The sequence below is a fragment of the Paroedura picta genome, chromosome 3 (genome assembly GCF_049243985.1).
Source record: "Paroedura picta isolate Pp20150507F chromosome 3, Ppicta_v3.0, whole genome shotgun sequence".
Classification (NCBI taxonomy): domain Eukaryota; kingdom Metazoa; phylum Chordata; class Lepidosauria; order Squamata; family Gekkonidae; genus Paroedura; species Paroedura picta.
This window is the reverse complement of record NC_135371.1, coordinates 88,998,402-89,025,826: the sequence shown is the minus strand read 5'-3', so window position 1 is coordinate 89,025,826 and position 27,425 is coordinate 88,998,402. Positions and strand designations below refer to the sequence as shown.

Below are 27,425 nucleotides of genomic sequence, written 5' to 3'. Positions count from 1 at the left end.
CTGAAAAAACTGCTACACTTCTGAGCACAAGCTGCAACACATCATCAAAAGACATGTGCATTCTCAATGTAGAAAGAATGTCCCTCCCCTGCTCTTGCCCCTGAACGTCCTGGGGAAAGCAATGAATGAACAAGGCTTCTCTGGCTAAAGTCCCTCCAAAGAAGTGCTTAACAGTGAAACAAAGGTCCCTACTGCAAGTGTCTTTAAAGTTCCCAAACACAATACAGCCCCTTGTTCGACACTCCCTGTAATTTCAGCCACAAATCGCGCCCATGGGGGGGGTTTACTTGAGGAGTGTGTAAACGATTAAGCGCCAGCTCCTACGCCAGCAAAAAAGGTCTTTCCTAAACGACTGAACACAGATTCGTTGCAACTGGTGTGTTTGCATTTTTAAAAAAAGAGTTCTTAAAGGGAAAGGGTTTTTTTGGGAGCGTGAACACAACAACCCATTGGCTGTTCCATTTGATTGACGGCCAGGGGCGGGAAGAAGTGCAGAAAAATCTCGCTTCCTTTGTTGCGATTCCAGCGAGACCGGAAACATGTGGGAAATGAATACAACGCTACTGGGACTTCAATATTCCACTAAAATTAAAGGTATGTGTAATGATGAAATTCCACTGTTTAATATAGCGTTTCTGCATTCTGAAAACATTTGGCAAAATTGGTCCTTGTGCGGAAAGCCCCTCAGTATCTGAACCCAATTGGCTGGGAACTACATTATGTTATTACCTCTGAATAAGACACCAGTAAAGGGACAGTTCAGAAAGGGAAGCCCTCATTTCCAGAGAGCAGCTTTACTCCCCATCTTTCGTTTGCAGTTGATGGATTATATACTCAGTTGATGTCAACTGAGAAAGTAATGGAGTACTAGATTAATCTAGCCAGTCTTAGTCACAGAAAAAAAGTCTATGTATTTTTCCAGTATCAGACCATGGAGAGGTGCATTTATTCTTATTTAAGTAGTCTCAAGATCACCTGCTACCGATTACCAAGTAATGCAATCAGGATATAAGTATGGTTATTGTTGTTAGTTGCGAAGTCGTGTCCGACCCATCATGACCCCATGACCCCATGGACAATGATCTTCCAGGCCTTCTCTGCATTTACTTGAAAACTCTGAGATCAAGTTAAAAGACTTTCAAAAAGGACCTTTTCACAACTACCCTGTGAAGTAATTTATGCTCAGAGAGGCCCTGTGATGGACTATCAAGGATTAATACCTCACAGAATCTGAGCACTTCTGAGAGACAGGCTAATTCAAATGGAATTCTGAGGACAGCATCAGTTAAGAAATGACAGTCTGTTCCTATAATGATTTACTTCAGAAATCATAACTTTGATTTCAGAGGGCCTATCCCCAATACGTTCAATAAAACATTTTGTTATTTTTGAACTTCTAAAAGCCTCAAGTGCCATTATAATGGCTTAAGTTAAAGGGACACTTTGTCCCTTCCCTCAGATTCCAGGGCTGAATCAGCAGCAAAACTTGATACTGTGAGACAGATTAGATTCAAATGAGTAGCCGTGTTGGTCTGAAGTAGCACAATAAAATCTTAAAGGTGCTACTGGACTCTGATTTTATTGTGAGATAGATTGTTCTTCAAAAAGGAAGAAAATAAACAAAAAGAGCTGCTCAGAAAAGGAGGAAAAACAGTGGGAAAATCTTGCCTCTAAGGGAGGAGAGCACAGAAACATTGTCATAATTCCTTCCCTTTTATGGTATTGTCCATAATTTGCAAGACAGGGGACTCTTTCCAGCACTAACCACTATCTACTACTTCATGCTAGCTTGCAATAATGATGGTAATAATTCAGGGAAATGTCATAATCACAGATCGCTTGTTCTACTGGATAGTTTTCAACCTTTGTGGGAAGTGTTATTTTAAAATGTCTATCTTTGAACAAAGAATACATTTTACTTTAATCACAGGATTTTTTTAACGGACTACCGGTCATACTTCAAATGTTTTCCACTAGATGGAGCACCTTACTCTGAAATATGAAAAAAAAGGCAATTACAATTTCAAAGCCTCATCCAGCCAGATTCTGGCTGGTGACTGAGTTACAATACATAGGGAAAAAATTATGTTAAAATATTTCTAATATTTCAGCCTGCCTCAATGTATCATTCATACAAATCAGTTCTGCCCTTAGCTTCAGGAAACGTACACCGAATCACATTGAAATAGATAATTATTCCCTTGCTGATCTGTATTTTTCTTTTGCAAGCTGTTGAAAATAATTCTAATTAGACCTTGCGCTCTCCATGTAGCCTCAACATCATTCAAACATGCATTACTAAAGTGCCTGATGCTTGAGGTCCCATTAATATGCAATGGCACCAAAATATATATCAACAGATTATTTAATGTTAAAAAATAAATTTATTACATCAATACATGAGAAGAAAAGTGCATATATACAAGAGTAGTACATCAGTAAGAAACTATGAATAAGTAAGGAGTCACCTGGTTCTATTCTGAGAATGTGAGTAGTCTGTAATGGATTTCAGCAACTGAAATGGATTCTCTACCTGCATGAGCAAAGCTTTCCTGAGCCTTTTTCTGCAGCAGAGCATGGGAGGCTGGAAATCACTAAATCATCACCTCATCTTGGAGAGGGAGGGTATTTACTCCCAGTTTGGCTTTTGGATGACTATTTGTGATAGACAAGCAATAATGGAGGGAAACTTCAAAAAAGCACATGGAATTGTATGAAATGATTGTACCCTCCCTGATCTGTGTTTTTGCAGGTAACTGAAAATAAGCCTTAGCAGACCTTGTAGACCCTCTGCTGTCATCTTTCCTGCTGTAGCCTAATTTATATTTGCTTGCCTGCAACTGGGGTTATGAGTATATATTTACTGAGTTTAGTGAAAGTGAGTGAAGGGACAAAGAGGAAAACAGCATTTCCTGCTCTAAAATTGAGAACCATTTTGCTCTTCCCATCCTTCTAAGAAAGAAAAATGCTGCTTTGTATAATGTACCCGCTGAGCTGTCATTTGGGGGCCGGGGGGGTGGGTATTCAAAGCCAATCAACTCCTTGGTGTTAGACATTTGCCTGAAATAGCAAGTGTGAATATCCTTTTGTCTTGAAGTATTGTAGGAAATTTGAGGAGGAACAGTGTCTCCTAACATTGTCTATGAAGAAGAGTTGGTTCTTATATCCCACTTTTCTCTACCCGAAGGAGGCTCAAAGCGGCTTACAGTCGCCTTCCGTTTCCTCTCCCCACAACAGATACCCTGTGAGGTGGGTGAAGCTGAGAGAGCCGATATTACTGCTCGGTCAGAACAGTTTTATCAGTGCTATGACGAGCCCAAGGTCACCCAGCTGGCTGCATGTGGGGGAGCACAGAATCAAACCCAGCTCACCAGATTAGAAGTCTGCTACACTACACTAGAAGTCCCAACCACTACACCAAGCTGGATTGGTATAGAACTTCATTGTTCTAGTTGGACACAGAAGGACAGCCCAGGCATGCCCGGTGTCATCAGATTTTGGAAGCTAAGTAGCATTGGCCTTGGTTAGTGTTTGGATGGGAGCCCTCCAAGGAAAACTAGGGCCATGATGTGGAGGCAGACAATAGCAAACAACTTCCAAATGTCTCTTGCCTGGCTGCCAGACAATACTGCAATTATAGGATCTCCTGGCTTCATTACTCACATGCCATGAATAAATAGCAGAACTATAAATAGGACCAATACCATGGGAGAGGCTAGGCCCTGCTAGGATTGGCAAAAATGGTGAAAATTAGAGTCCTGAATTCCAATAGGGCCCAGTGCAAAAAGGTTCAGCAAATAAGCAGCTGGTATCAGTCCAAGTTGAATACTGAACACTCAGCATTTTGGAAATACCTTTGAGCAGCTAGCACTTCATGTTAGAATTAACTGCATGTCTTACCTTTTAGTAATACGAAGGTATCCAACCTTAGTAATATGCCATACTCCAGTTTCAATTATTTGGTATTACTGCAGCCTCAAAATACCAATATGTTTGTTGCTTGGGAAAAACAGCAGATTCCTTTATCTTTAGCCATCTTTAAAATTTTCCTTGTCTGTTGTTGTTGCTCAATCAACTAGCAACTGGACTGAATTTAATATGCATAAAAGTACAAAATTTCAGTACAGGGACCATCTCTGCTCAGTTGTTTGTTGAACTGGCTGAACTGGATATTACTAAGATGAATGAACTGAGCCTGAAAGATCAGACAACATCATGTAACAGGATTCTCTTACCATATGTAAAGTAGGCATACTCAGGAGGAAGGGTGACATTATTGAGGTCATCATCTTGAACATGCTCATCCACATAGTGTTGCGCTTCAGTTGCTTTGAGAAAAGCCATGAATCTGGCAGTGAAAGAAGCCACAAAGATGGAGAGCATCCCAAAATCCAACAGATTCCAAAGATGCATGACATATTCACGGGGACCTTCTTCCCAGATTTCTTTGCATTCAGACCATATCATGCCTATGAGAACACAGAAACCAGTCTTGTTCAACATGTTGAAAAACATCAGTTATTCCATGCATCTCTAAACACCAAGCACTAATCGTGCATTAATCTTTCAACTTGCCTTTCTCCCAAAATTATCAAACAATATCCATTAGCCCCAGGGAAAACTGTGTAGGCTGCAAAGTTGCAGCACATCAGAAAAGTCAATGCATAGCTAAATTGTGGTGAAATGTCTTCCATCCCAGGATTAGTACCAAAGACCCTGTAAGGGGCTCCTTACTGGTCAGAAGGAAGATAAAAAAGGTAAAGGTATCCCCTGTGCAAGCACCGAGTCATGTCTGACCCTTGGGGTGACGCCCTCTAGCGTTTTCATGGCAGACTCAATACGGGGTGGTTTGCCAGTGCCTTCCCCAGTCATGACCGTTTACCCCCCAGCAGCAAGCTGGGTACTCATTTTACCGACCTCGGAAGGATGGAAGGCTGAGTCAACCTTGAGCCGGCTGCTGGGATCGAACTCCCAACCTCATGGGCAAAGCTTTCAGGCGGCTGCCTTACCACTCTGCGCCACAAGAGGCAACTATTAAGGAAGGAAGATAGTTGTGGGTAAAAATAAATGAGTAAGATTGGCCTCCTAAGGGCTGAGCCATCTGGAAATGCAGATAACCTTGGCCAAATGATGAGTTACCCTTAGTCCACAGAGCAACAGGAGGCCAAGGTGACAGTGAAGCTTCTAGCAGACTAAAAGAGAACAAGAGTTTGCTAAGAGGTGGGGAGAAGCAGAAAATAAAACTTCTGAGCTAAGTGAAGAAGTAGCACTCATTCAGGAAGAGGAAGGAAGTCCATCTTAGCTCAAGAGAACAGCCATGAGCACATGGTCTTGAGAAAGTAAGAATACTAAAGCCAAGGTAATCAAGAAGCATAAATGATTACATCGTAAAAAGTTAGCTTATTACTACCATCTTAGGTAGGGTTGCTCGTTCTGGGTTGGGAAACGCCTGGGGGTTTTGGAGATAGAACTTCATGAGGTCAAGGTCTGGGAAAAGGGCGGTCTTCTTCATTTCTTAAATCCTATCAATAGCATTGATTATGAAGATTACTGAATTATCAATGTAGATTCTGGGTTTGCCATTTCAATTTAACTGAAAGCTAGAGACAAAGTACAGCAGGATATAAAGGTTCTGCTGCCCATTTATTACTCAGGCAACTGCTGTAGGTTGTGGGCAGCTCTTGGAGAACCAAAACACACTCTCTGGAAATGAAAATGTTTTGATCTTAATTAAAGTTTCCTTTACCTGTTGGGTACCTGTAGTCTCAAAAAAGACCCTTTCACTCAAAATATTCATCTCCTTGAATGTACTTAAATATTATTTAAAATAAATAATTCATGGTCATTCATGAATTCTTTTTATATCTAGCCACTTACTTTGAAAATCCTACATCAGATTCTCTTTAATACATTATCGATCTTTCCAAGAAGTTATATGGTTCCTTTGTTTTATACTGTAAATCAGCAGATTTGGAGCAAGTCAAATCTGCTTTCTGTCAGCTTTTGCTAAATAAACCTCAGGTCTAAATACAGAAAATACCAGCATAGGACTATTTCTTATTCCTTTCCTGTCTACACAAACATCTCAGCCTGAGGTAGTCCAGGAAAAAGCCAGTCTGTCAAATGTGGCAAGGCAGTTTTAGTCACCATGTGCAGGACTCACCCCCATTAGACTTTTGGCTCACTGCTACAAATGCTCAGTAAATGCCAAAAGACAACACTGGGATGGGTTGGGTGCATGCCAGTGGATTCTCATGAGCATTTCATTGTCTGTGTGAATACTGCTAAAAGTCACAGGCTTAGATGCTTGTGACAATTAATTAAAACATTTTTTCTGCCATTCTCCATACCTCATGCTAGTTTGCCAAAACAAATTTAAAAAACAATACATCATGCAGTGCCTCCTTACTTTAATCTATCAGTTAAGAAGTGTACCAGAACAATTCAATCTTGCAAAATCATCTAAGGGCCACACGAGAAGATACATTTGCCACAAGTCAGGTCATGGAATCCCAACCTGTTTTATGGACAGCCACGTAGGTGGAAAGCTAACATTTCTAACTACTTCAGAATCCAATTCGGCTTGAGAACATGTTATGGAGTAAGAGGGACTTTAACTTCCTACCAAGTCATTTTCCTTAGCAGAAACAGCCAAGGAGGCCCTATTTGCCCCATTGTGGGGAAACATCTGCACTGATTGCTGTTGGCAGAATTTAAATATGCAAGTGGGGGTAAAGCACCAAGTTGCTTAAAATAATAAAATAGTTTTAAGAGGAGAAACCAATTTTGAATAGAAAGAGGAGAAAGAGAGACCTGTCTAACTGTTCTGTTGTCTTCATTCTGTTTGTTCTGGAGGCAAGCAGGGAAGTGTGCTCAAAAGAACAGAAAGTCTCCAAAAGAGCCAGTTAGGACACTGGAGGACATTATTTGAAAAATATCAAGATATTCTAATTAGGCTAAATACACTTCTCCTCCAATGCCCCCCTGCAGGATACTCTTCATATTCTGTTCAATCAAGCACACTGCAAATCTTGCATATTCCAACAATTGGAGCATATGGAGTCTCAAAATACGGCAAAAGTAGCTGCCCATGAATATTTTGGCTGGGGAGAATGATGCAGGGTGGAAGCAGAAACCCTTCCTCCTCACTCCCATGCTCCTGAGCTTAATAGGGCCCAAGAATGCTTGGGAACATTTGTTTCCTGACATCATGACTCTGTATGAAAAGTTTTCCAACTCATGGCATGTAACAACTACTTTGCCTGTAAATTTAATGAAGTTTTCATGATGTGCTCATGTCATGAAGAGCTTTGTAGTTCAGAACCAACACCTTGAAATGGTCCCAGAAACAAATGTGCAACCAGTATAAAGATCTTAAAACTTGCACAATATCTGTAAAATGGCTTAATCAAGATAATAAAACCTTATGGGTCAAGCCTTTTGGGACACTGCTCACCCCTGCGGGCACTGTGGCAGCATGGAGCTGGCAGGGGTGACCCCCTGGCCCCCCTCCCCCTGGTCCCTCCCCACCTCCCGCCGCTGTACTTACCTCGGCTGGGCCTCCTAGCCCTGGCATAAAGCGCGCGTGCTATGTCGGGGCAACCCAGCATGCCCCACTCCCATGCGTTCACAGGAAACGGTGGGGCACTGTGCCCCGCCACAATGGCACGGCACCAACGCACAGAATCTGGCGCTGTGCATAAAGGGCCATTCAGAGTTTTGTTTTGTCCTTTTAAATAATCTCTAATAGTATGAATCTAGGATGCACACAAGATGATGGTTCTGATCTTAATCATGAATATTTCTACATGATGTGGACATGGTAAGAAACATTCACCACAGAAAATATTCTCAGTAGATATCCTGTAACATATATAGCATGGGTACCACCTTTTAGGGTTAGGTTAAGTCTGCCCATTAGTCCATTATCCAAAATTCTCTTTGTTCATGCAATTCATAGTCCGTTTATGCACTGGGAACTTCACTGCCCCAGCTCCCGTGCAGGAGCACAAATCGGGGGTGGATGAGGTGCACCAGGTCAAATGCTCCCCAATGTGGGTGCGAGAAGAGGTGGGGCAACCTGCTTCGACTAAAACTCCAGCCTGCAGCCCGGCATGAAATCTCCGGTGCATAAACGGTCACAGTTACAGGGTTTTTTTTCCTGTTCTACTTACCTAGGACCCATTTCATGATCAGCATTTCTGTCCATGAGAACTGTGTTGTTTTTACTCTAAATATTTGTTTGGGGTGATCCATGGCAGTTTCATTTGGAAGAAGCTTTACACCTTCAAATCGATCTGAGGCATTTACTACTAAGAGTCCAAGAAAAATTGTGAAAGAAACAGCATGTGCCACAAACTTCATGAAGGGGCTCCGGAGCGTTTGTCCCAGCTGAAAAACCAAACATGCACAAGCTATAACATTTCTATCCACTAACTTTCAAAAGTTCTGAGTCAAGCTATTGTTTCTGTTTATTAATAAAACATACAATTAAAACGCTAAGCATTGCTTCAGGTAACAATGCAGTCCTATGCAATATACCTCCAATGTATTTATCTCTCTAAATTTAGAGTACAGTATATTATTGCTTTTAGCAAATGTAGAGTCCAGTGGCACCTTTAAGACCAACAAATGAACATACAGAATAATGAAAATGGTTAGCAGATTCCAGAGATAAATAGGAAAAAACAGCAATTTGGATTTGTTTTTATTTACAAACAAATTGAATTACATGGGAAACCTTTTGTATACAATAAATAGTTACCATTCCAAACTACTTTGCATTATACTAGTTATAATTACATTACAATTGTTTAGAGCAATTATTCTAAATAAGAGATAAATAAAATAAAGAGGACATCTGGTCTTTATCTCTTGAGTTGAATAATTGATTTAAACAAGTAGATTGTAATATAACAAATCCAAATTGCTGTTTTTTCCTATTTATCTCTGGAATTCGTTAACCATTTTCATTATGCTACATGTTAATTTACTCTTACACTTTGCCTATAAGTATGACCTGATCACTTCCATTCCATGACATTGTATGTGAGGAAGTGTGCGTGCACACAAAAGCTCCTGCTGCCCCCTCGTGTGGCTGCATTTCTTGGGAGGATACATTTTGGTGGTGGAGCTGCTCCGTTACCAAAACATGTCCTCTGTGGGGATGCAGAAAGCAGCGGACTAGCTCCACCACTGAAATGCAACCCCCATAGGGACACATAAAACGGGAGAGCATGCTGCTCTGCTGCAACAAATCAGCAGCAGCTCAGCATAGCTGCTGTCATGCATAATCAGTCAGGGACAAACAAGGTGATATGGCCCTTTAGATAGACATGTTGGTCCCAGGCCAGGAATGGTTACTCTATATAGGATTATTAGGTCTTCTACCAGTACCTCACTAATGATATTCCTGCTTGTGTTCTGAATGGCAAGAATGATCTCTAGCAAAGCAAACACATCTGAAGTCTACATCAGCAGCTCAATAGAAATGCTAAATAATATGTGCATAAGATTTACTAAGAAGAGATATATCTAGACATTTGATGTGAACACTGATGGCATTATAAGATTAATGGTAACAAATCTGGTTTCCATATACACTGTTGGACAATGAAATAGATGCCTTATTAATATAACAAGCCTGAGGAGGTCTGTAAAAACCAATTCACATCAGAGGAATGACCCTAAAGTAGAATATGCCAGCCATGATACAATTGTGAAAGAGTTTGGCACTCACTTAATTTGGTGTGTGTGTGTGTGTTTGTGTGTGAGAGAGAGGTTTAAGGATTCACAGGGCCCAAAGCACCAGAGCCAGTTTAGAGATGTAGAGGGCCCTAGCAGAGTACAATGATGGTGGGAGCAGCCAGACTGGGGGTGGAAGGGCCCCACCCCAGTGGAAAGGGATGTCACTCCAAGTGTCCTTAAAGATGGAAAAGAGGGAGGGTGAGAGGTTATAGCTCTCATCCATGGGGGGAAGGCACTGTGTGAGGCCACTGGAAGCTCAGGGTCCATAGCATGCCATCATGTATTTGCCAGCAAGTCACACCTGTCTCATGGTGACCCCTGATGCATTTTTAAAGACAACAGATGTTCAGAGGTGGTTTGCCACTTCCTGCCACTTTATCATAACTTTGGTATTGCCCCATCGATTCTGCTTAGCTTCCATGTGATGAGACTGGGCTCATGTGAGGTATCTAGCTCAGGGCACAATGGATAGAGGGGGAGCATTTAAAGTGTATTTCACATTCTTAAAGGGCCAACTGGTGACAGTTTCTATGAGTGGTTTGGCAGCAAGGCAAAGGCATTGTGGAGGTCTTCTGTCAGAACAGAGGTAACAGCCTCAGAGCTCTCCACTTGGGACCGTTTTCACCCCCTTTTATTCTTTCTTTATTTTAAAAAATATTTATCTATTTATTTTATTTATACAAGGCCCTGTCCTGCAACAGCAGCCAATAATATTAGAATACTGAATTGTTCACCTCTCCTTCTGAATCTGAGGTAAAACTTGTCTTCAGATTGCTGAACAATCTCCTCCCAACGGCAGCAGAAAAAGAACTGAGGAGAGAATGCTAACCCTTCTGACATCATGTGGCTTGTTTCTATGCAGTCTTTCCTCCCTCTGACACTATTCTTCTCATTCAAATTGTAATACTCAAAAGCAGGCTGTTTGGTGGAAAGCTCCTTGGGAAAGGAGGCTGTAGGGAGAGAAGTGACAGGTAGGGAGGAGGTTTCTTTCCCACATACACTTATCGCTATTAAAATTGAATGTCTACTGCTCTCTATGTGATTGGGATAGGTCCAGGTTTAAATGCATGGACTTATGGCTGTCTCATTTAGTTTGGCACTAAGCCAGTGCCTTCTTTTCTGCATCCTAAAAGCTATTCATTATGAAGCAGCATTTAAAAGTTTCAACTCTGCCAAGAATCTCTAGCAAGAAGAGAAATGCTCCCTAAGGAACATATTACACTTTAAAGATTATAAATAAATTTGGCCAGATAAGGAAAAACCGAGGTGACATCAAAAGCCTGAAATGATTTTCTCCAAATGGAAGAGCAAAACCTGTAATCTTTATTCCGATTCTTCTTAGTCCTTCTGTATTCACTTTAATCATGTATACACGGGTTTCTTTGAAGTCCAAGGATATCTTTAAGTTTTCAAAAACACATACATGCTTTTTTTAATCCTAATTTCAGCTTTCACAGTTGTAGTATACTAAGTTGCAAATATGACGCTGTTAAGCACTTTTTAAAATAGGCATCTCAACATAAAGGTAAAAATGCTGATGCTTGGGCATTTATATCTTGGTAATCTCTATCTCTGGTGTTGGGTATGGTGAGCAATGGAGGTCTTTGCCCTCTGTTCTCCTGCCTTTCTCAGCCTTGTGGCTCAGAGCAGGTTTCATTCATGGCCAGCAGCAAGCCACTAAGGAATTGTGGTTCACCACCAGTGGATAATGGGGATTAGTATGTCTGAGGCAGACTGGGTACTATGGGGTTTCGCACTAAAGTGGAAAGTTATGCACACACTATGAGTGAGTTCATGGTTAGAAGTATATCAGCGGATAGGGTTAGGGTAATCGTTGCAAGACAAGATACCAACTAGCATCAGAATACTCCTTCCGAATTTTGGAGACCATAGTTATTCAATATGTAAGGTTAGTTATATTGCAGCCATAGCCTTGGCACTTTTTTGGAAGCTCTGAAGTTGATCCAATTGTTGGTTTGTTTAGTATGGAAAGCCAGGGTGGGGTAGCAATTAGAGTGTGGGACTGGAATCTGGGAGACCATGCTTTGAATCCCCACTTATGCCATGTAAGTTTACTGAGTGACCTACTCTCAGCCTAACCGATCTCACAGAATTGTTGTGAGGATAAAATGAAGGAGAGGAGACCAATGTAAGCCACTTTGAACCCTCACTGGGAGAAAAGTGGGAGACATCAATTAAATAAATAAATAATATATGGTGGAGACTTGCCACAGGGGTTGCAGGTGGCTATTCTGAAGTTTATGGTATTTGTAAGGAATCAGGGGTCTAGGGGTCAGCTTATTTCAATGTACAGTTCTAGTCATGGCTGGTGTACCTGACTGAAGTTTTAGGAAAGAGGGAGTGAGACACGAACCCTGTTTTGCCTGCATGAAAATGTTCTTCTGCTCTTGCACTTTCACTTCTGGGTTGGTATTTGTTCAGTGCTATGCAAAGCCATGTTGTCAATTCAGAATTAAAGTTCTTCCCATGCTTTTGGAATCCATGGATACAGGGCTGAGTGCCTTGAGGCAGAGATCCAAAGGTGTGCTCATTATTTGGCCTTCCTCAGTAGGACTAGGCCTTGAGCTCTCCTGGTACCATGATTCCAAATAAAGAAAGCTATGAAGGAAGACAGCATTAGCTCACCTGAATTACTTTAAAAATACTAGGCACAATCCAGCCATACTTAAGGATCTTTGTTCCATTTTAAGATTCAACTGGGATCAACTGGGAACACAGTCTCCTTCACTAATATCAATGGGATTAAAATGCTTAACTTTTGCTGGCTCATTCTCATATTTCGCATATCAGAAGAAATCTCACTTCAATATCACAATATTAATAGCAATGTCCTCTGAAACTGTTTTTGAGAAAGTGAAACTGTCTGAAGGTCTAATGAATTATATTTTGTCTCCCAGTTCTTAGAGGCTTCTTTAGCCCAATATATGCTGGCACAATTCTAAACATTTGCTCTAGCAGATTTGCCTGTAACACAACCACAGTGGCTTGCAATGCTGTCATCCTGCCATTTCCCAACATTACTACTAATGCCTCCTTGCTATACTTATTTGTGCATTTATTTGCATGAACAACAGAAATCAAGATCCAGGATTTGTACAATTAGAGCAGCATAGACATTGTTACTTAAATGAACTTGACCCAGTGTAAAAGCAAATGAACATTTGTTAATATCATTTCCCTTCTCCCCTGATGTCAGCCATTCCATATTCAATCTGTGTTGCATCAATATTTTATGCTCTCTGTCACTGATGAAAGCTGTAGAGATTTTTCTTGGAGTGATATCTTTCAGATCTTCATAAAAATATCATTTATGACTAGATAAATAATTCAGATCTTCAGAAGCTCTGAATCATCTTTAAAAACCTTGAAGAGTTGGACCTGTTCTTTACTATTTCTGTTCAGTTATGATCTGCCTCTGCCATGGAGGGCGTAAGGCTTGACCATGTTGGTTCTACTTCCTTAGTTGCAAAAAGCTGCTTTTATCTATGTTTGTATGTGAATGCAGAGTGCCAGGGACCCAGATTTGAAACCCCAATCAGCAATGGAAGATTGCTGAGTGAACTTGGTCCAGTAACACACTCTCAGACTAATTTATCTCATAGGGTTGTCATAAGGATACAATGGAGAGGGAAGCAATATTGTAAGCCATTTTGGGTCCCTACTGAGGAGAAATGCGGGGTATAAATAATCATAATTAATGTGTGTAGTTGGCAACCAGGAAAAATGAAAGAGGTAACACTAGAGGGACAACATGAAACTGCACAAGGAGGTTTGGGCTTACAGTGTTACCATCATTGATAAGATCTTGTCCATCATCTTGCACTCCAATGCCCAAGTCTCAAGCCAACTCCCATTCTGCATCTCATTACTATACTCATGTTTCCTTTAAAACTGACAAGTGATCATTCCTGTCTCATTTCAGTTCAAACATAGCACAAAGGCATAATTTCATTGAATTTACTATTGTTTGCATGACTGTTTGAATGGGGGCCTCTTCATTAACTATGATTAGTTACTAGAGTCCAACAAACCGTTAGAAGATGATTTACTATCCACAGGTTCACACAACAAATGAAAGCAAACATCTTGGCTTGATCCTTGTTTATTCCCTGGTACTGCCCCCACACATTCCACAGAGACCCCTGGCCAGAGTGGCAGCAGTGAAACCTGCTTTGTCAAGACAAGCTAGGATCTGAGAGATCATCTGAGAGCAGAAGTCTGGATTCATAAACTAAAATAAATTCAAATAAATCATGGGCACACATAACTTCTGAACTGAGCCCAAAACTCTTGAAGTTAGTTTTGTAGAAAAGTTTGATGAATGTGAAAAAGACCAAAAGGTTTTATTCAACTTCTTTTAAAAAAGAAAACATGGGTTTGGATCCTATGGCTCCCTTTGGCCATAGTTTTTGTTCCAGGGAAAAAGACAAAGGAGAATAGCAGTTTTGGATGAAAATGAGGTTAGTCTATCATAACAAAATAAAACAGAAATCAAGTGGCACCTTAAGAATAACCAAGTTGATCCAGCATAAGTCTTAGTGAGTGAGATCTCATTTTGTCTGAGGGAGAAAAGTTTCCTCTTATTATTGCTGTTGCTGTTAAAAGAAGACTTGGTGGAAGGGACTCATAGGATAATAGTAAAATCTTTATTTCCCCTCACAAGTAGCTCTTTAGGAGCATGTATGTAGAGGTCATGTAATCCACATCTTGCCTTATCTGGTCTACTTTCAAGTGCTTTCTTCAAAATGAGGAGAATGATATTCAGCATTCTTTTCAGCTCCATTTCCAGAAACATATGAAACTGCCCTAAAGAAACTTGGCAGCACCTATCCAAACCCTTCCCTACCCTTCTGCCGGAAATCCTTTAACTAGGAAGCCAAGCATTAAGCTTTAAGTGCATGCAAAACATATTTTCTATCACTCTCTTTCTATATGGAACCCAGTTCTCTCTACAAAGTTTGTCTTCTATAAAGTTTTTGCGTCTATAGCTATAGATCTCTTGGGCATATGTTTTACTTGACATTGGTGGTAATCCTTCCTCTGTGTATTTTATACTTTTATACTTTTGCCCTTGTCACTAAATATTTTCCTTCCTTTTACATTTTAGCACTTTCAGAAAGATATCCCCCCACACACATATACCATCCAGTTGTCTGACATTTGAGAAATCCTCAATATTTTCTTCTACTTCCTGCACAATGTAATAAAACAACATTTACTAGATTTCTCAGTTCCGATTGCATATGCCAATTGGATATTAAATAATGATAAACAAACATGCACCTTAACCAATCTGTACCTTGCTGCAGGGAGCAATCCAATACGCTATAGCGAGGAATGGAAGGCCTATGGAGACTCCAAAGACAGCCAAGAATTTCACAGCAATCGACTGCTGACGTAAGCCTGAGAGATTTTCATACCACATGGTGAGTAACTGCTGCTGACAGTTGGGATGGGCAACAAACTGCAAGAGAAAAACATATATAAGCATTGCCTTTTTGGATTGTGGTGCCAATAGTTATACTAGTCCAAATGACTGCAAATAAATGTTTCTTATAAGCACTGAAAAAATTATACCAAATATTACCTGACCAAACAGACCTTCATGGAGAGAGGTGGATGGTAGATCTGCATTTGAAAGCCAAAGATACAAGGAAGCAGCATGTCTTTTATATGTTTATCACTTATAAGGAAAGCACAAATTTCTTAAAGAAATGAGAGTCTTAAAGAAATGACATATTGGGACCATACATTCAATACTCATCTTCTGCCTCTTATCAAGGAAAATATGAATTGTCTCCAAAGCTCAAACTTACTATTCATGCTGATTTGTTTCTTTTCCCAACTATTATCAACCAACAGAGAGCTATCAGCAGTAGGGAGTTAAGAATTACTATCTTATGTTTGATACCTCTTTAGAAAATTTGCCCTGTCAGCAGGAAGGTTTGTACTAACAGAATAGCCATTTTGTGGATTTCCAATTTCTACTTTGTATTCAAGGTTCTCTGACCTGAGACTCTTTTGACCCTCAATTTTTCAGGTGGAACAGGGGGACTATAGCAGACAGGAGAAAGTAGGAGACATTTCTTCCTCCAGTGAAGCTCATGGCTCTTAGGATCTGTGCAGAAACTGTTCCATGTTATACAGTTCTATAAATCCCAGTGACTTTACAAGTTATACTCAGTTTTATCCCGCAATGAAGTATTAAATGTCATTGAGAAACAGAAACTATGTGATATGCAGTCCTCCAAAAGAGTTGAAATGATGTTGTGTATCAAATTGAATTGCTTCAGCAATATGCTGGACCTTTTCACAAGTAGAAAAGTCCAGAGGGTGGCCTGAAAACTCAGATCTGATTCATACTCATGTCACTTCTCTGCTTTATTCCCATTTTTGCAAGTGACCTATTCAAAGGTGCACATGTATTTCAAACCTTCCTAGTTCTATGATTACAGAAGCTCCTAAATGCAGAAGTTTCTGCAGATTATATAACAAATGAAAGCAAACATTTGGGCTAGATCACGGTTTATTCCCTGGCCCTCACATCTCTATGGTCACAGAGACACCTGGTGAGAATGGAGGCAATGGGAAGGCAACTGTAAGCCATTTTGAGCTTCCTTCGGGTAGAGAAAAGCAGCATATAAGAACCAACTTTTCTTCTTCTTCTTTGTCCAGACAAGCTAGGATCTGAGAGATTGTCTAAGAGCAGAACTCATGTCATTTCTCCTGCACACAAACACACACACACAAACACAAACACACAATCATTGTCAACCGCCCTCTAGAAAGCATCCTATAATATTGGACAGTTCATTCAAAATAGAGTTGTATGAAGTCAACACTGAGAATCTACATTAGCATGCCCCTGAAATGTAGCTCATCTGGAAATTTCACTATGAAAATTAATTTATGGTAAAATTGCCATAACCCACTAGCTACAAAGCAACCGACAGAACCATGGAGCATAAATCCCACACAAGCAATCCTATATTATATATCACCTGATTTATTTAGTAGATTTTTTCTTAGTTGCTGCTCTCCTAAAAGGTCTCACAAAGACATACAACATTAAAACCAGTAAAGTAAAAACAACAAACTCTAACGGAGGATGCAGAGAAAGCAGAAAGGCTCAGCGTCTATTTTACATCTGTTTTTTTCCCACAGGTCAAAGGGTTTAGGCACATCTAGAGTTGGCAGTAGCCAAGGGGTAGTGTCTGGGTGGCAGGTTGACATGGACAGAGAGGTTGTCGAGAGGCATTTAGCTGCACTGGATGAGTTCAAATACCCTGGTCCGGATGAAATGCACCCGAGACTACTCAAAGAACTTTCCAGAGAACTTGCAGAACCCTTGTCCATCATCTTTGGGACCTCTTTAAGGACTGGAGATGTCCCGGAGGACTGGAAGAGAGCAAACGTTATTCCGAACTTCAAAAAAGGGAGGAAGGATGACCCGGGAAACTACAGACCAGTGAGTCTGACCTCTGTTGTGGGTAAGATAATGGAGCAGATATTAAAGGGAGCGATCTGCAAACATCTGGAGGGCAATTTGGTGATCCAAGGAAGCCAGCATGGATTTGTCTCCAACAGGTCCTGTCAGACCAACCTGGTTTCCTTTTTTGACCAAGTAACAGGTTTGCTGGATCGGGGAAATTCGGTTGATGTCGTTTACTTGGATTTTAGTAAAGCTTTTGATAAGGTTCCCCATGATGTTCTGATGGATAAATTGAAGGACTGCAATCTGGATTTTCAGATAGTTAGGGGGATAGGGAATTGGTTAGAGAACCGCACTCAAAGAATTGTTGTCAATGGTGTTTCATCAGACTGGAGGGTGGTGAGTAGCGGGGTACCTCAGGGTTCAGTGCTCGAGGCTCGGTCTGGCACTTTTTAACATATTTATTAATGATCTAGATGAGGGGGTGGAGGGACTACTCAACAAGTTTGCAGATGACACCAAATTGGGAGGACTGGCAAATACTCCAGAAGATAGAGACAGAGTTCAAGGAGATCTGAACACAATGGAAAAATGGGCAAATGAGAACAAGATGCAATTTAATAAAGATAAGTGTAAAGTTCTGCATCTGGGTCAGAAAAATGAAAAGCATACCTACTGGATAGGGGATACGCTTCTAGGTAACATTGTGTGTAAACGTGACCTTGGGGTACTTGTGGATTGTAAACTAAACATGAGCAGGCAGTGTGATGCAGCGGTAAAAAAAGCAAATGCCATTTTGGGCTGTATCAACAGAGGCATCACATCAAAATCACAAGATGTCATAGTCCCATTGTATATGGCACTGGTCAGACCACACCTGGAGTACTGTGTATAGTTCTGGAGGCCTCACTTCAAGAAGGACGTACATAAAATTGAAAGGGTACAGAGGAGAGCAACGAGAATGATCTGGGGCCAAGGGACCAAGCCCTATGAAGATAGGTTGAGAGACTTGGGAATGTTCAGCCTGGAGAAAAGGAGGTTGAGAGGGGACATGATAGCCCTCTTTAAGTATTTGAACGGTTGTCACTTGGAGGAGGGCAGGATGCTGTTCCCGTTGGCTGCAGAGGAGAGGACACGCAGTAATGGGTTTAAACTTCAAGTACAACGATATAGGCTAGATATCAGGAAAAAGTTTTTCACAGTCAGAGTAGTTCAGCAGTGGAATAGGCTGCCTAAGGAGCTGGTGAGCTCCCCCTCACTGGCAGTCTTCAAGCAAAGGCTGGATACACACTTTTCTTGGATGCTTTAGGATGCTTTGGGTTGATCCTGTGTTGAGCACGGGGTTGGACTAGATGGCCTGTATGGCCCCTTCCAACTCTATGATTCTATGATTCTATGACAGTAAAAAAATAGATACCAAATGTCAATATAAAAACACCAAACTATTAAAAAGTGTCGCTAGCACTACACCACTAATAAAACATGTGGATACTAAGCCAACCAACACTATTCAGCCTTGCAGCCTAACAGGGTCCTTTTGCCTAGCATGACATTAACCCAAACATGCCAGAATGGAAAACCTTTTATGATTTAATTTTAGCTGCAGCAAGGGGAAAAAAACAGAAACAGGGGACTAATTGTCCTGAAAGACATGTGCAAAGTCCCTATATACCTTTACCTCAGGGGGCTGGCAGCATCACCTGACCATAAGTGCACACACCCCATTCCATCTCCAGGACCACTCCTAAAGGCTCCAGGCTGACCTTGGACTCTGATGTGGCAAGGGTCACTAGGTCACTAAGAAGAACATGAATGCCCTCTTCCCTTTGGTATCAGCTCGTATCAGACTTTGCTCTCTCTGGAATGTTAAGTTACAATGACCCTTAATTTTTAGCCTAAGTTTTCCAGAACTAGATTTTAGCATAATTCATAGAATCATAGAATCATAGAGTTGGAAGGGGCCATACAGGCCATCTAGTCCAACCCCCTGCTCTATGCAGGATCAGCCCTAAGCATCCTAATTCCTTAACTTCTCTAAAAAGCATTCCATGAGACACAGCTTGGCCCAGGCTGTCCCCTCTTCTCTGCTGCAGGTGAAATCTTAGAAGCAGATGGAAGCATTCCTCCATACAGAGAACAAAAGGGATGTATAATGAAGCCAATATGCAATCAATGTCAAATGAAAACTAGTTTTTAATCATTGAATAACAACTGAATGATCATTTCAGAAAGTTGCTTTTACCACCCTATCACTTACACCTGTGGAAGTGCTGCTCTGCCAAAAAGCACTAGTTCTGAGAAGGAGCTGTGTCTGCAGATATACTGAATTATCTTCCATGCTGTTTCATATGCATAGGGGAGGGGGGACTTGATTGTTCAGTATTCTCCACCTCATGGAAGAGAGAAGCCACTGTATGTCTGATGTTCCATGCCTTACGCTGAACACCCATGATTGCACTGGATTGTGTTTTTTACCAGCTTCCAGGCTGGGTAAAACAATGCAATAAAGAGAGTTATATTAACTAAGAAGACCCTAAATCCCATTTTCCTCCTCCTATATCAAGAAGTGGTATTCCCATAATAAATCTGAATTCTCAGCTCCTAAAGATGACTCATGCCTGCTTCTCTCTCTTTCTTTTTCACGTAAACCCGTCTCTTGATTTCAATGAGATTCAAGAATGAGGTTTTGCCAAGTGCAGGCTTAAAAGTATTTTGCTATTGACACTAACATAAATGCATCTTCCCCCCCCCCCCCACCCCGCACGCAAATATTTTGCAAAAAAAAAAAAAATAGCCAGTCCTCAGAAATCACTGCTTGTTTTTCATTTTTTTAAAATGTAGAAATACATACAATGAAACCTGCATTTACTCAAACCGCTGGCAAAGGCAAAGTCAGGTCCAAAACATTGGTACAAAGTAAATGAACTACTTATTAGTTTTAATGTTAAAGTGCCATTAACATCTCCTGGGGGCGAATGACATCTCACATTTGGGATCATTAAATATTGTCTAATTTAAGCATCAAAAGCCAACTGAGGGTGAATATCTTCAGCTGGAGCACAAAGGAACTGTGAATGTTACTGAAACAGAGTGTGACCTAGCTAACGAAAAAAGCCCTGCCATGCAACAAAATAGTCATTGTGTGGATGGATGACAAATTGGATGAGCGTGCATGGACTTGTTGTAGTTTTCCATGGGTAATTAGTAATTACACCACTCACTCATACAATTGGTGGTGGAAAGTGCTGTCAAATCACAGTTGATGTATGGTGACCCCTTAGGGTTTTTAAGGCAAGACAGAAGTGGGATTTGCCATTGCCTGCCTCCAGCAACCCTAGACTGTTGCTAGCCTCCCATCCAAGCACTAACCAGGGCTGACCCCACTTAGCTTCTGAGATCTGATGAGATAGGCCATTCTGGTCAGGGTTTTCATACAGGTAAATTACAGCATTTCAGCAATGGCAGCAAAAATAGCCCCCAGTCCATGACAAGAATGAGACATCCAGCTCTGTCTTACATCCATCCAATCCCTTTGATAGAGGAATGGTGCAGCATAGCTCCCACTTGCAAGATGAAGAAATGTCTCTTTAAGATACTTCACGAGAACCTAACATGGACCAAGCCCCTGCCATCACTACCTGATGCTGCAGTAATACTGGTGATGAGGTCTAATTTCAGGAGAAACACCAGGCATCAGGGAGTTGCTTAACTATTTCCTCTTTTGGGGATGTGCCAATGGGCTTCAGAAAGGAAAGTGAGGCCAGAATTGGAAGTGAGGTCAGATGAGAAGAATATTGCCTGGAGTGAATGTCATAGGGGAGAAATGAGGGTGAGGCTGAATGCTTTTCCCTCTCCTATTGCAGTGTTTCCTAACAAATCCCCTCCCCTCCAGCTGCCCAGGCCAGTGGGCCCCCAATATCAAAGGGAACCTTCATACTTACACAGCTTGTTTTCTGCAGGAATGTTCAGTGACAGTATGCATGTCATCCCTTTTTTTTGTTCTTGTGGTCTGCAAGCTGCATAAATATGAAGACCCCCCCCCCACAAACAATCACAGTGTAAAGGCTTCCAAACCATACAGCACTATGGGGCCCCTGGATAAACCACTTAGGCAGCTACTGTACCTTGTTTCCCCTAGCAAAAATGAGATCGCACATTTTCCCTGATAACATCGACCCCTGCCCTCATAAAACTAAGCTATTAAACTGTCACTGGTCTTCTAAAAAAAATGACAGATCATTGCCCAGCAATATGCATAACAATAAATGAGATACAGGGACCTAGGGGAAGTAATTTTTGCTGATATTCAGGAAGTCTATGCATTTTACTGTTCTACCAAAGCTGGGATCATTCTCCAATTTACTCGACACAAATGCAATTGCATGATATCAAAGTGTGGTTTCCTAATGACAAAATCACAGCAGCTCCACAAAGGACTTTTATTACCTGAGATAAAGCTTCTCTAGTCCACATCTTTTTTCCTCCAGAGTAACTTCATCTATATCACATATAATGTGACTGACTGTTAATAATCTTTTGACATGATTAAAGAGAAAGATAATGAAAAAGGAGAGATAAAGGCAATGTTATTATCGTACTTCATTGTATTTGAGAGAAAGAGAACGAAGATTAAGGCTCTTCAAGAGGAAATTTAAAGAAAAAAACCTGGAAGAAAAGTGTTCAAATGCCAAGAGCTTTAGGGATAGTAAGACACATCTCCATACAAATGATATTGTAAGAGGGAAAAGTACATTGAACACCCCCCCCCCAACAGCAACAATTCTAACTTGTTAATTTGTTACTGCAGCTGTTGTGCCCATAACTAACACAGGGAGAGAAAATAAAATAGCAACATTTGTTGTTTATGTTTTCAAACAATGGTATACTCTTGTAAGCATATAATCTAGCTTCATTATAATCAATGGAGGCTTGGATGTTCTCCAGAGAGATGATTATCATGTGCTTGCGCTATAGCAGGCATAGCTGGGACTGTCCAATTAATGCAGAGGCTTACACCAGCTGGCAGCTTTACCCAGAACTGATGCTGGCATGAAGCTGGAGGTAACAGGGAGGTACCTGAAGGACAAATGACCAAGTAGCAAAGGCTTGGATTGTTAGTTCCTATTTTGGATTGTTCCACCAATTCTGATCATGCTGTCCCCTGGCGTTTCACTTGGACAGCCAATGTTTAGCATTTGGATTAACTTGCAAAGCAAATACTTGTATTAGCAAATACAGACAAAAGGGGCGGTTTGTAGTGTCTACACAAAAAAGAAAGAAATCTATCCCAACACTACTAATAATATTAACATAATTAATACAGTCCAACCAGAACAGGTTCCAGATATCTCCCGTTTTCAAAGGGAATTTCCCTCAGTGGTTGTTCCTCTATTCAATCTGTTGGATTACTAGCATCCCTACAGTACAGAGCCAAAGGCCCAGGTATACTCTTAACATTTTGAGATTAAATAGAGGAACAACTACTGAGGAAAATTCCCTTTGAAAACAAAAGGTATCTGGAACCCATTCTGGTTGGATGTTACAATAAACCAACTTAACAAGAAGAGACTTTCTACTTTTCTTTATCCTGTATTAATTTTGTTAATATTGATAGTAGCCTTGGGATATGTTTCTTTCTTTTTTTGTCTAAGCCCGTGTATTAGCCAAACTGAAATGGTCTATAAGTGATAATGTGCATATAGAGCTGACTTAGTGGTGGTCATAAATATCTTTAGAACTCTACATAGGTAGGTACAGTTTTTATATTCTTATTCTCCTACACACCGCATCCTCCTTTGCTGCAGCCACAATTTCTGTATCATGGGCATCGTTTCTATGCTACATTTGAAAGTGCTAAGCATAGGAACATGAACCCACAATGTTGCACCAATGACACCTCTTGGGTTGGCCCTCAACCTCAGTTCAGCCGAACAGATTATGAATCTATATTAGCAAAAGCAAAACAGTTTCCTCTTCCTGTCTCAAGCTATTTTGGAATCTTTCATTTACATATAAAAAGAAGGCAGATAAGAATGCAACAACACAGGAGGAGCCTGCTGGACCAGATCAGTCTTCTATCCAGTTCAGAATCTTGTTTTACACAGCAGACAACCAGGGGCGCTGGATGGCAAACAGAGCCTAGAGCCCAAGGCCCTCTTCTGCTACTGCCCCCCCCCCCCGACCAGCCTTGGGATTCAGAGGTAGGGATGGGAGCTTGGAGTTTAGGGCAGCTCCCAAACTGAATTGGCCAGTTCTCAGAAGGATTGTCTGTTTTACTTCCCTGCTTTGAAGCAGAGAGGAATGACCAGTGAAATGTCTTACAGCCATATAAACTTAACAAGTCAGCTAAGGATCTGTGCTGCTCAGCTCTCAGTTTAAAATGACCTGAACAGGCAAACAAAACTGTACAAAAGTATGGTAAATGTTCAGGAAAGGCTTCTTCCCCCAACATTGGTTCAATTAGAATTTTGACTTGTGAACCAGTTCATGTCCATCCCTATTCAGAGGTTTTTTGCTTCTGGGTATGGAGGTACCCTTCGGTTACCATGGCTAATAGCCGTTGATGGATCTCTCATTCATGAAGCCTTCTAACCCTATTGCTTGTGGCCATCGCTACTTTCACTATCAGTGAATTCCACAATTGAATTATTTACTGAGTAAAGAAACATTTCCTTTTGTCTGTTCTGAATCTATTCCTCAATTATTTCATTGGGTGCCCCTGAATTCTAATATTACCAGCAATTTTAACATTGCACTATGAAAATAACATACATTAAAGTCTCTACTGCTCTTGAAAAAATATGTAGTCTAAATTGGGATCACTCTAGGTTACAAAATCTTGAAAAATTATTAATGGATTTCATTAAGCCTTTTAACTTTAGTAATCAGACATCTATTTGTTGTCTGGGTCACAATTTTATTCCAACTTTTTTTGCTTTTCCCATGTAGCCATGTGAACTCTGCCGGTTGTCAAGACAGAAGCTTAAGCCTTCAAAGGAACCTAATCACAAGGGAGAACATACCAAATGTGAATATATTACAAGACTCAATAAGGACAAATCTAGGGTTTATCCAAACTTCTGGACAATAAAACATATTGAATACAAATTTTTGCCTTCATCAATATAATTCAGAACCTGTTAAGCAGTTGTTACAAACAGTAAAAAGCAGCATGCCTATAGGCACTTTGGCATTTGATAGTGACAGTGGTCATCACCACAAAATGGCTGCCTTGGGCACTGAAGAATTTGGAAGCCAAGCATTATCTTTGATGATTGTGAGTTTGCAAGCCAAGCTTCCCTGAACTGATAAAAGCTATGTCTCCTCCTGCTGGGAGGGAGCCGTGGGTGTGGAGTTTCCAGCCTCCCTGCGGGCCATAAAGCCCTGTCTCCGCCACCAGCAGGGGGAACTTCCCCTTCCCTTTAGCCTAGGAAGCACTCTCACAGTGGTGAGAACACTTGCTGGGCCAAAGGGAGCCTCCTGTGGCATGCCGCCTCTGGGGGGGGGGGCTTTCCACTCCCTTTAGCCCGCTTTGCAGGCCAAAGGGAGCCAAAGCCACCCTCTCACGCCCTCCTGCCTTCTGCCCCTTTAAAACCCATTTTTAAGATGGGCTTTGATGCTAGTTTTACATAAAAACAATTCAGTCTGCCAACTAATGAATTATTAAATTTAGTTCCATGTTTGATGACATGTAAAAATAAATACTTAGGTTTTTGGTAGAAGCAATGAAGAAAGGTACGGATTGGATGAAAAATTAAAAGTTCAGAGGATTCATTGAGGTGATATTAATCATGTATTGTCAGAGATATGCAAAGGAGTTGTATTTAAATAATAGATGTTGATTATTTAGAGACTCTGGCAATGCAGTGGATCTCCTGAGCTCACATGTAATGTCTGGATATTAAGTTCTCTATCTAAAAGCTTCTCCTTTAGAGACAGATGCATTTGCTTTCTTGAACTCTATTATTCCTCACATCCTCTTGAGTATAGAGTTTTCTTTTGGGGCATTTGTACATATTTCTTCCTCTCAGTGTGCAGTGCATATTGGGAAATGCTTTTGAAAGCGAATGGCCCCTACCCATAAACAAGGAACCTCTTAAAGATGACCAAAAGAGAGTCAGGGTGGGTGGGTGGGGGGTGCGATTAGATTGCTTCCGCATTCTCTCAGCCCTGTCAACTGTGTGGCCAAAATCTGAATAGAACAACACAGTCAGCACTATGTTTGGAGCCACTTGCTAGGCTTAATAATTAATGATGCCTTTACAAGGGATGGGGGAGCACCTGTACAAGCTCTGTATTTAAACAGAATCTGTGAGAAGCCATCTGGTGAACTGTTCAAATTTTATTAATTTTCTCCTCAGCCTGAATGTATGTATCTTGCTGTTAATTAAACTGAGACCCATGGCACAAAGGGGTCCTTTGCCTTTTTCAGAAGAGCCAAGAATTGTGCTTCCAGCAGCACTCAGAGCTGTAATTAAATGACAAAAAAAAGTCACACCTGGAATGAAGGAGATGAATGGACACCTCCCAAGAACTTCTGGCTTCATATGGGAAGGCAAATTACATTAATTTATTTTTTAAAAAATCTGTCATTCCAAAGCATGTCTAAGCTGCACAGTTTGTAATGCAAACCTTAAAAAATAAAAACCAAGAGCTGAAGTGAAACATGCTGATAATGGATTGATGGAAATGGCATGTTTGCTGTCATGAGTCCAGTAGCACCTTTAAGACCAACAAAGATTTATTCAAGGTGTGAGCTTTCAAGTGCGAGCACTCTTCCTCAGAACTGACCATCACAACAGAAGGAATATATAAGCAAAAGTTAATGTTGTTACATTAGTAAACTGTGTCACAGCATCCAAACACAGCCACATGATAACTCTCTGCCAAACCAGCCAATCAGATCCCTCGAACCCATTTGTAGTTCACAAGGACATATATATTAGAAATAAAACTGTGAAAGCCACGGCTCACACCCTACTATTTACTGCTGGCCCTTCTTTTTAGAATCAATGGGAGCTAGATGTGCTTATATTTGGCTGGGCTGTGGCCTGTAGTGCAATGTTACAAAGGAAACAAAATGACCAAAAGTTGCATAAATTTGTCCTTTAGATTAAACGTTATACTTTGTGCGACTAGTGTGTGTGTGTGTGTGTGTGTTTTAATGCCAGTTTGGTGAAATTTCCCATTGGCCTCAGTTTGCAAAGGCTGTGATTTTGTGCTCATCAAAGCACTGAAGATGCCCAGATATGGTGTCTGGGTACTCTCTGGCCCTGGAGTGTTTGTTTCCTAACATGTGAGAACCATGGGCTATCATCTACAGCATATCTCTCCTTGCTCTACATTACATGTAGAAAGTAAAATATTTCCAGAACTACATTTAGGGGTATCAAATCATGTGTACTGGAAGTGCACACTACCTGCAATCCTCTCAGTGTGCACAGTTGTCAATTCAGCTGAGCATGTTTGCAGTTCAGCATGTTTTCATGAAATCTGGGAAGATACTCACAAATGTGACAACTGAAAAGGGCTATGGATAGCCCTGAAAATGGCTAGCACAAGTAAAGAATTTGAACAGAAAAATACTGGCTCTATGAACAAGAGCGTAGGGCTAAGCTAAACATTCAGTGGCAGATTTTCATTGGGTAAGTCATTCCAAACAGCTAAAAAGAAGTGGAAAGAAAATTCAATTTGCAACAAAGGTGATGGCTGGGTGGCCCTACTTAACCCCAAGCCTTATACATTGTTTATTCCTTTGAAATTTCCTTCCCTGACCACTTTTCCCTAATCAGTATTTCTGATGAATGCTTACTACATTGGCAGGAAAAACCACCGGGGAAGACAGTTGCAGGTGAAAAGCAGATTGGGAAAGAATAAAGCACTCCTTTATCATTGCTTCCTTTATTACAAATTACTGCTTTCAGAGAAAAGCTGAGTTTTCAGACCCAAAATTTTAGACTAACCCTTACTGGTTTTCCAGGCAGCAACTTCTAGTGATCCTGGCTGGACATTACACAATGAGAAAGTATCCTGGACATGAAAACCTTTTTGCTGGGACATGAGGAACCAACCATGCACAACCTGATCCATACCATCTAGGGAGGGATGGGCAAGAAACAGAAAATTCTGGTTTGTTTTTGGATTTAGGGTTTGGGGTGTTCCCAAACTGAACCGCAGAACTGAACCAAACCAAAAATTCCAAAATGTACTTGCTGGTTCAGGCCAA

At 40.9% G+C, this 27,425-nt stretch overlaps 1 protein-coding gene and 1 long non-coding RNA gene across 3 annotated transcripts in view; one reads left to right on the top strand and one right to left on the bottom strand.

Annotated features, from left to right (window-relative positions):
- LOC143832402 (uncharacterized) overlaps window positions 1–24,283 on the top strand; it is an 82,943-nt gene extending 58,660 nt beyond the window's left edge. The window contains exons 2-3 of the long non-coding RNA XR_013229241.1: window positions 15,078–15,194; window positions 24,149–24,283. This is a non-coding gene — a long non-coding RNA (uncharacterized LOC143832402). The remainder of the gene's footprint in view (window positions 1–15,077; window positions 15,195–24,148) is intronic.
- TRPC7 (transient receptor potential cation channel subfamily C member 7) overlaps window positions 1–27,425 on the bottom strand; it is a 201,025-nt gene that overhangs the window by 42,838 nt on the left and 130,762 nt on the right. For both annotated transcript variants that reach the window (XM_077326756.1, XM_077326757.1), the window contains exons 4-6: window positions 15,068–15,232; window positions 8,175–8,391; window positions 4,236–4,469 (exon numbers count right to left, since the gene is read on the bottom strand). In XM_077326756.1, the coding sequence (XP_077182871.1) occupies window positions 4,236–4,469; window positions 8,175–8,391; window positions 15,068–15,232 (616 nt within the window). The remainder of the gene's footprint in view (window positions 1–4,235; window positions 4,470–8,174; window positions 8,392–15,067; window positions 15,233–27,425) is intronic.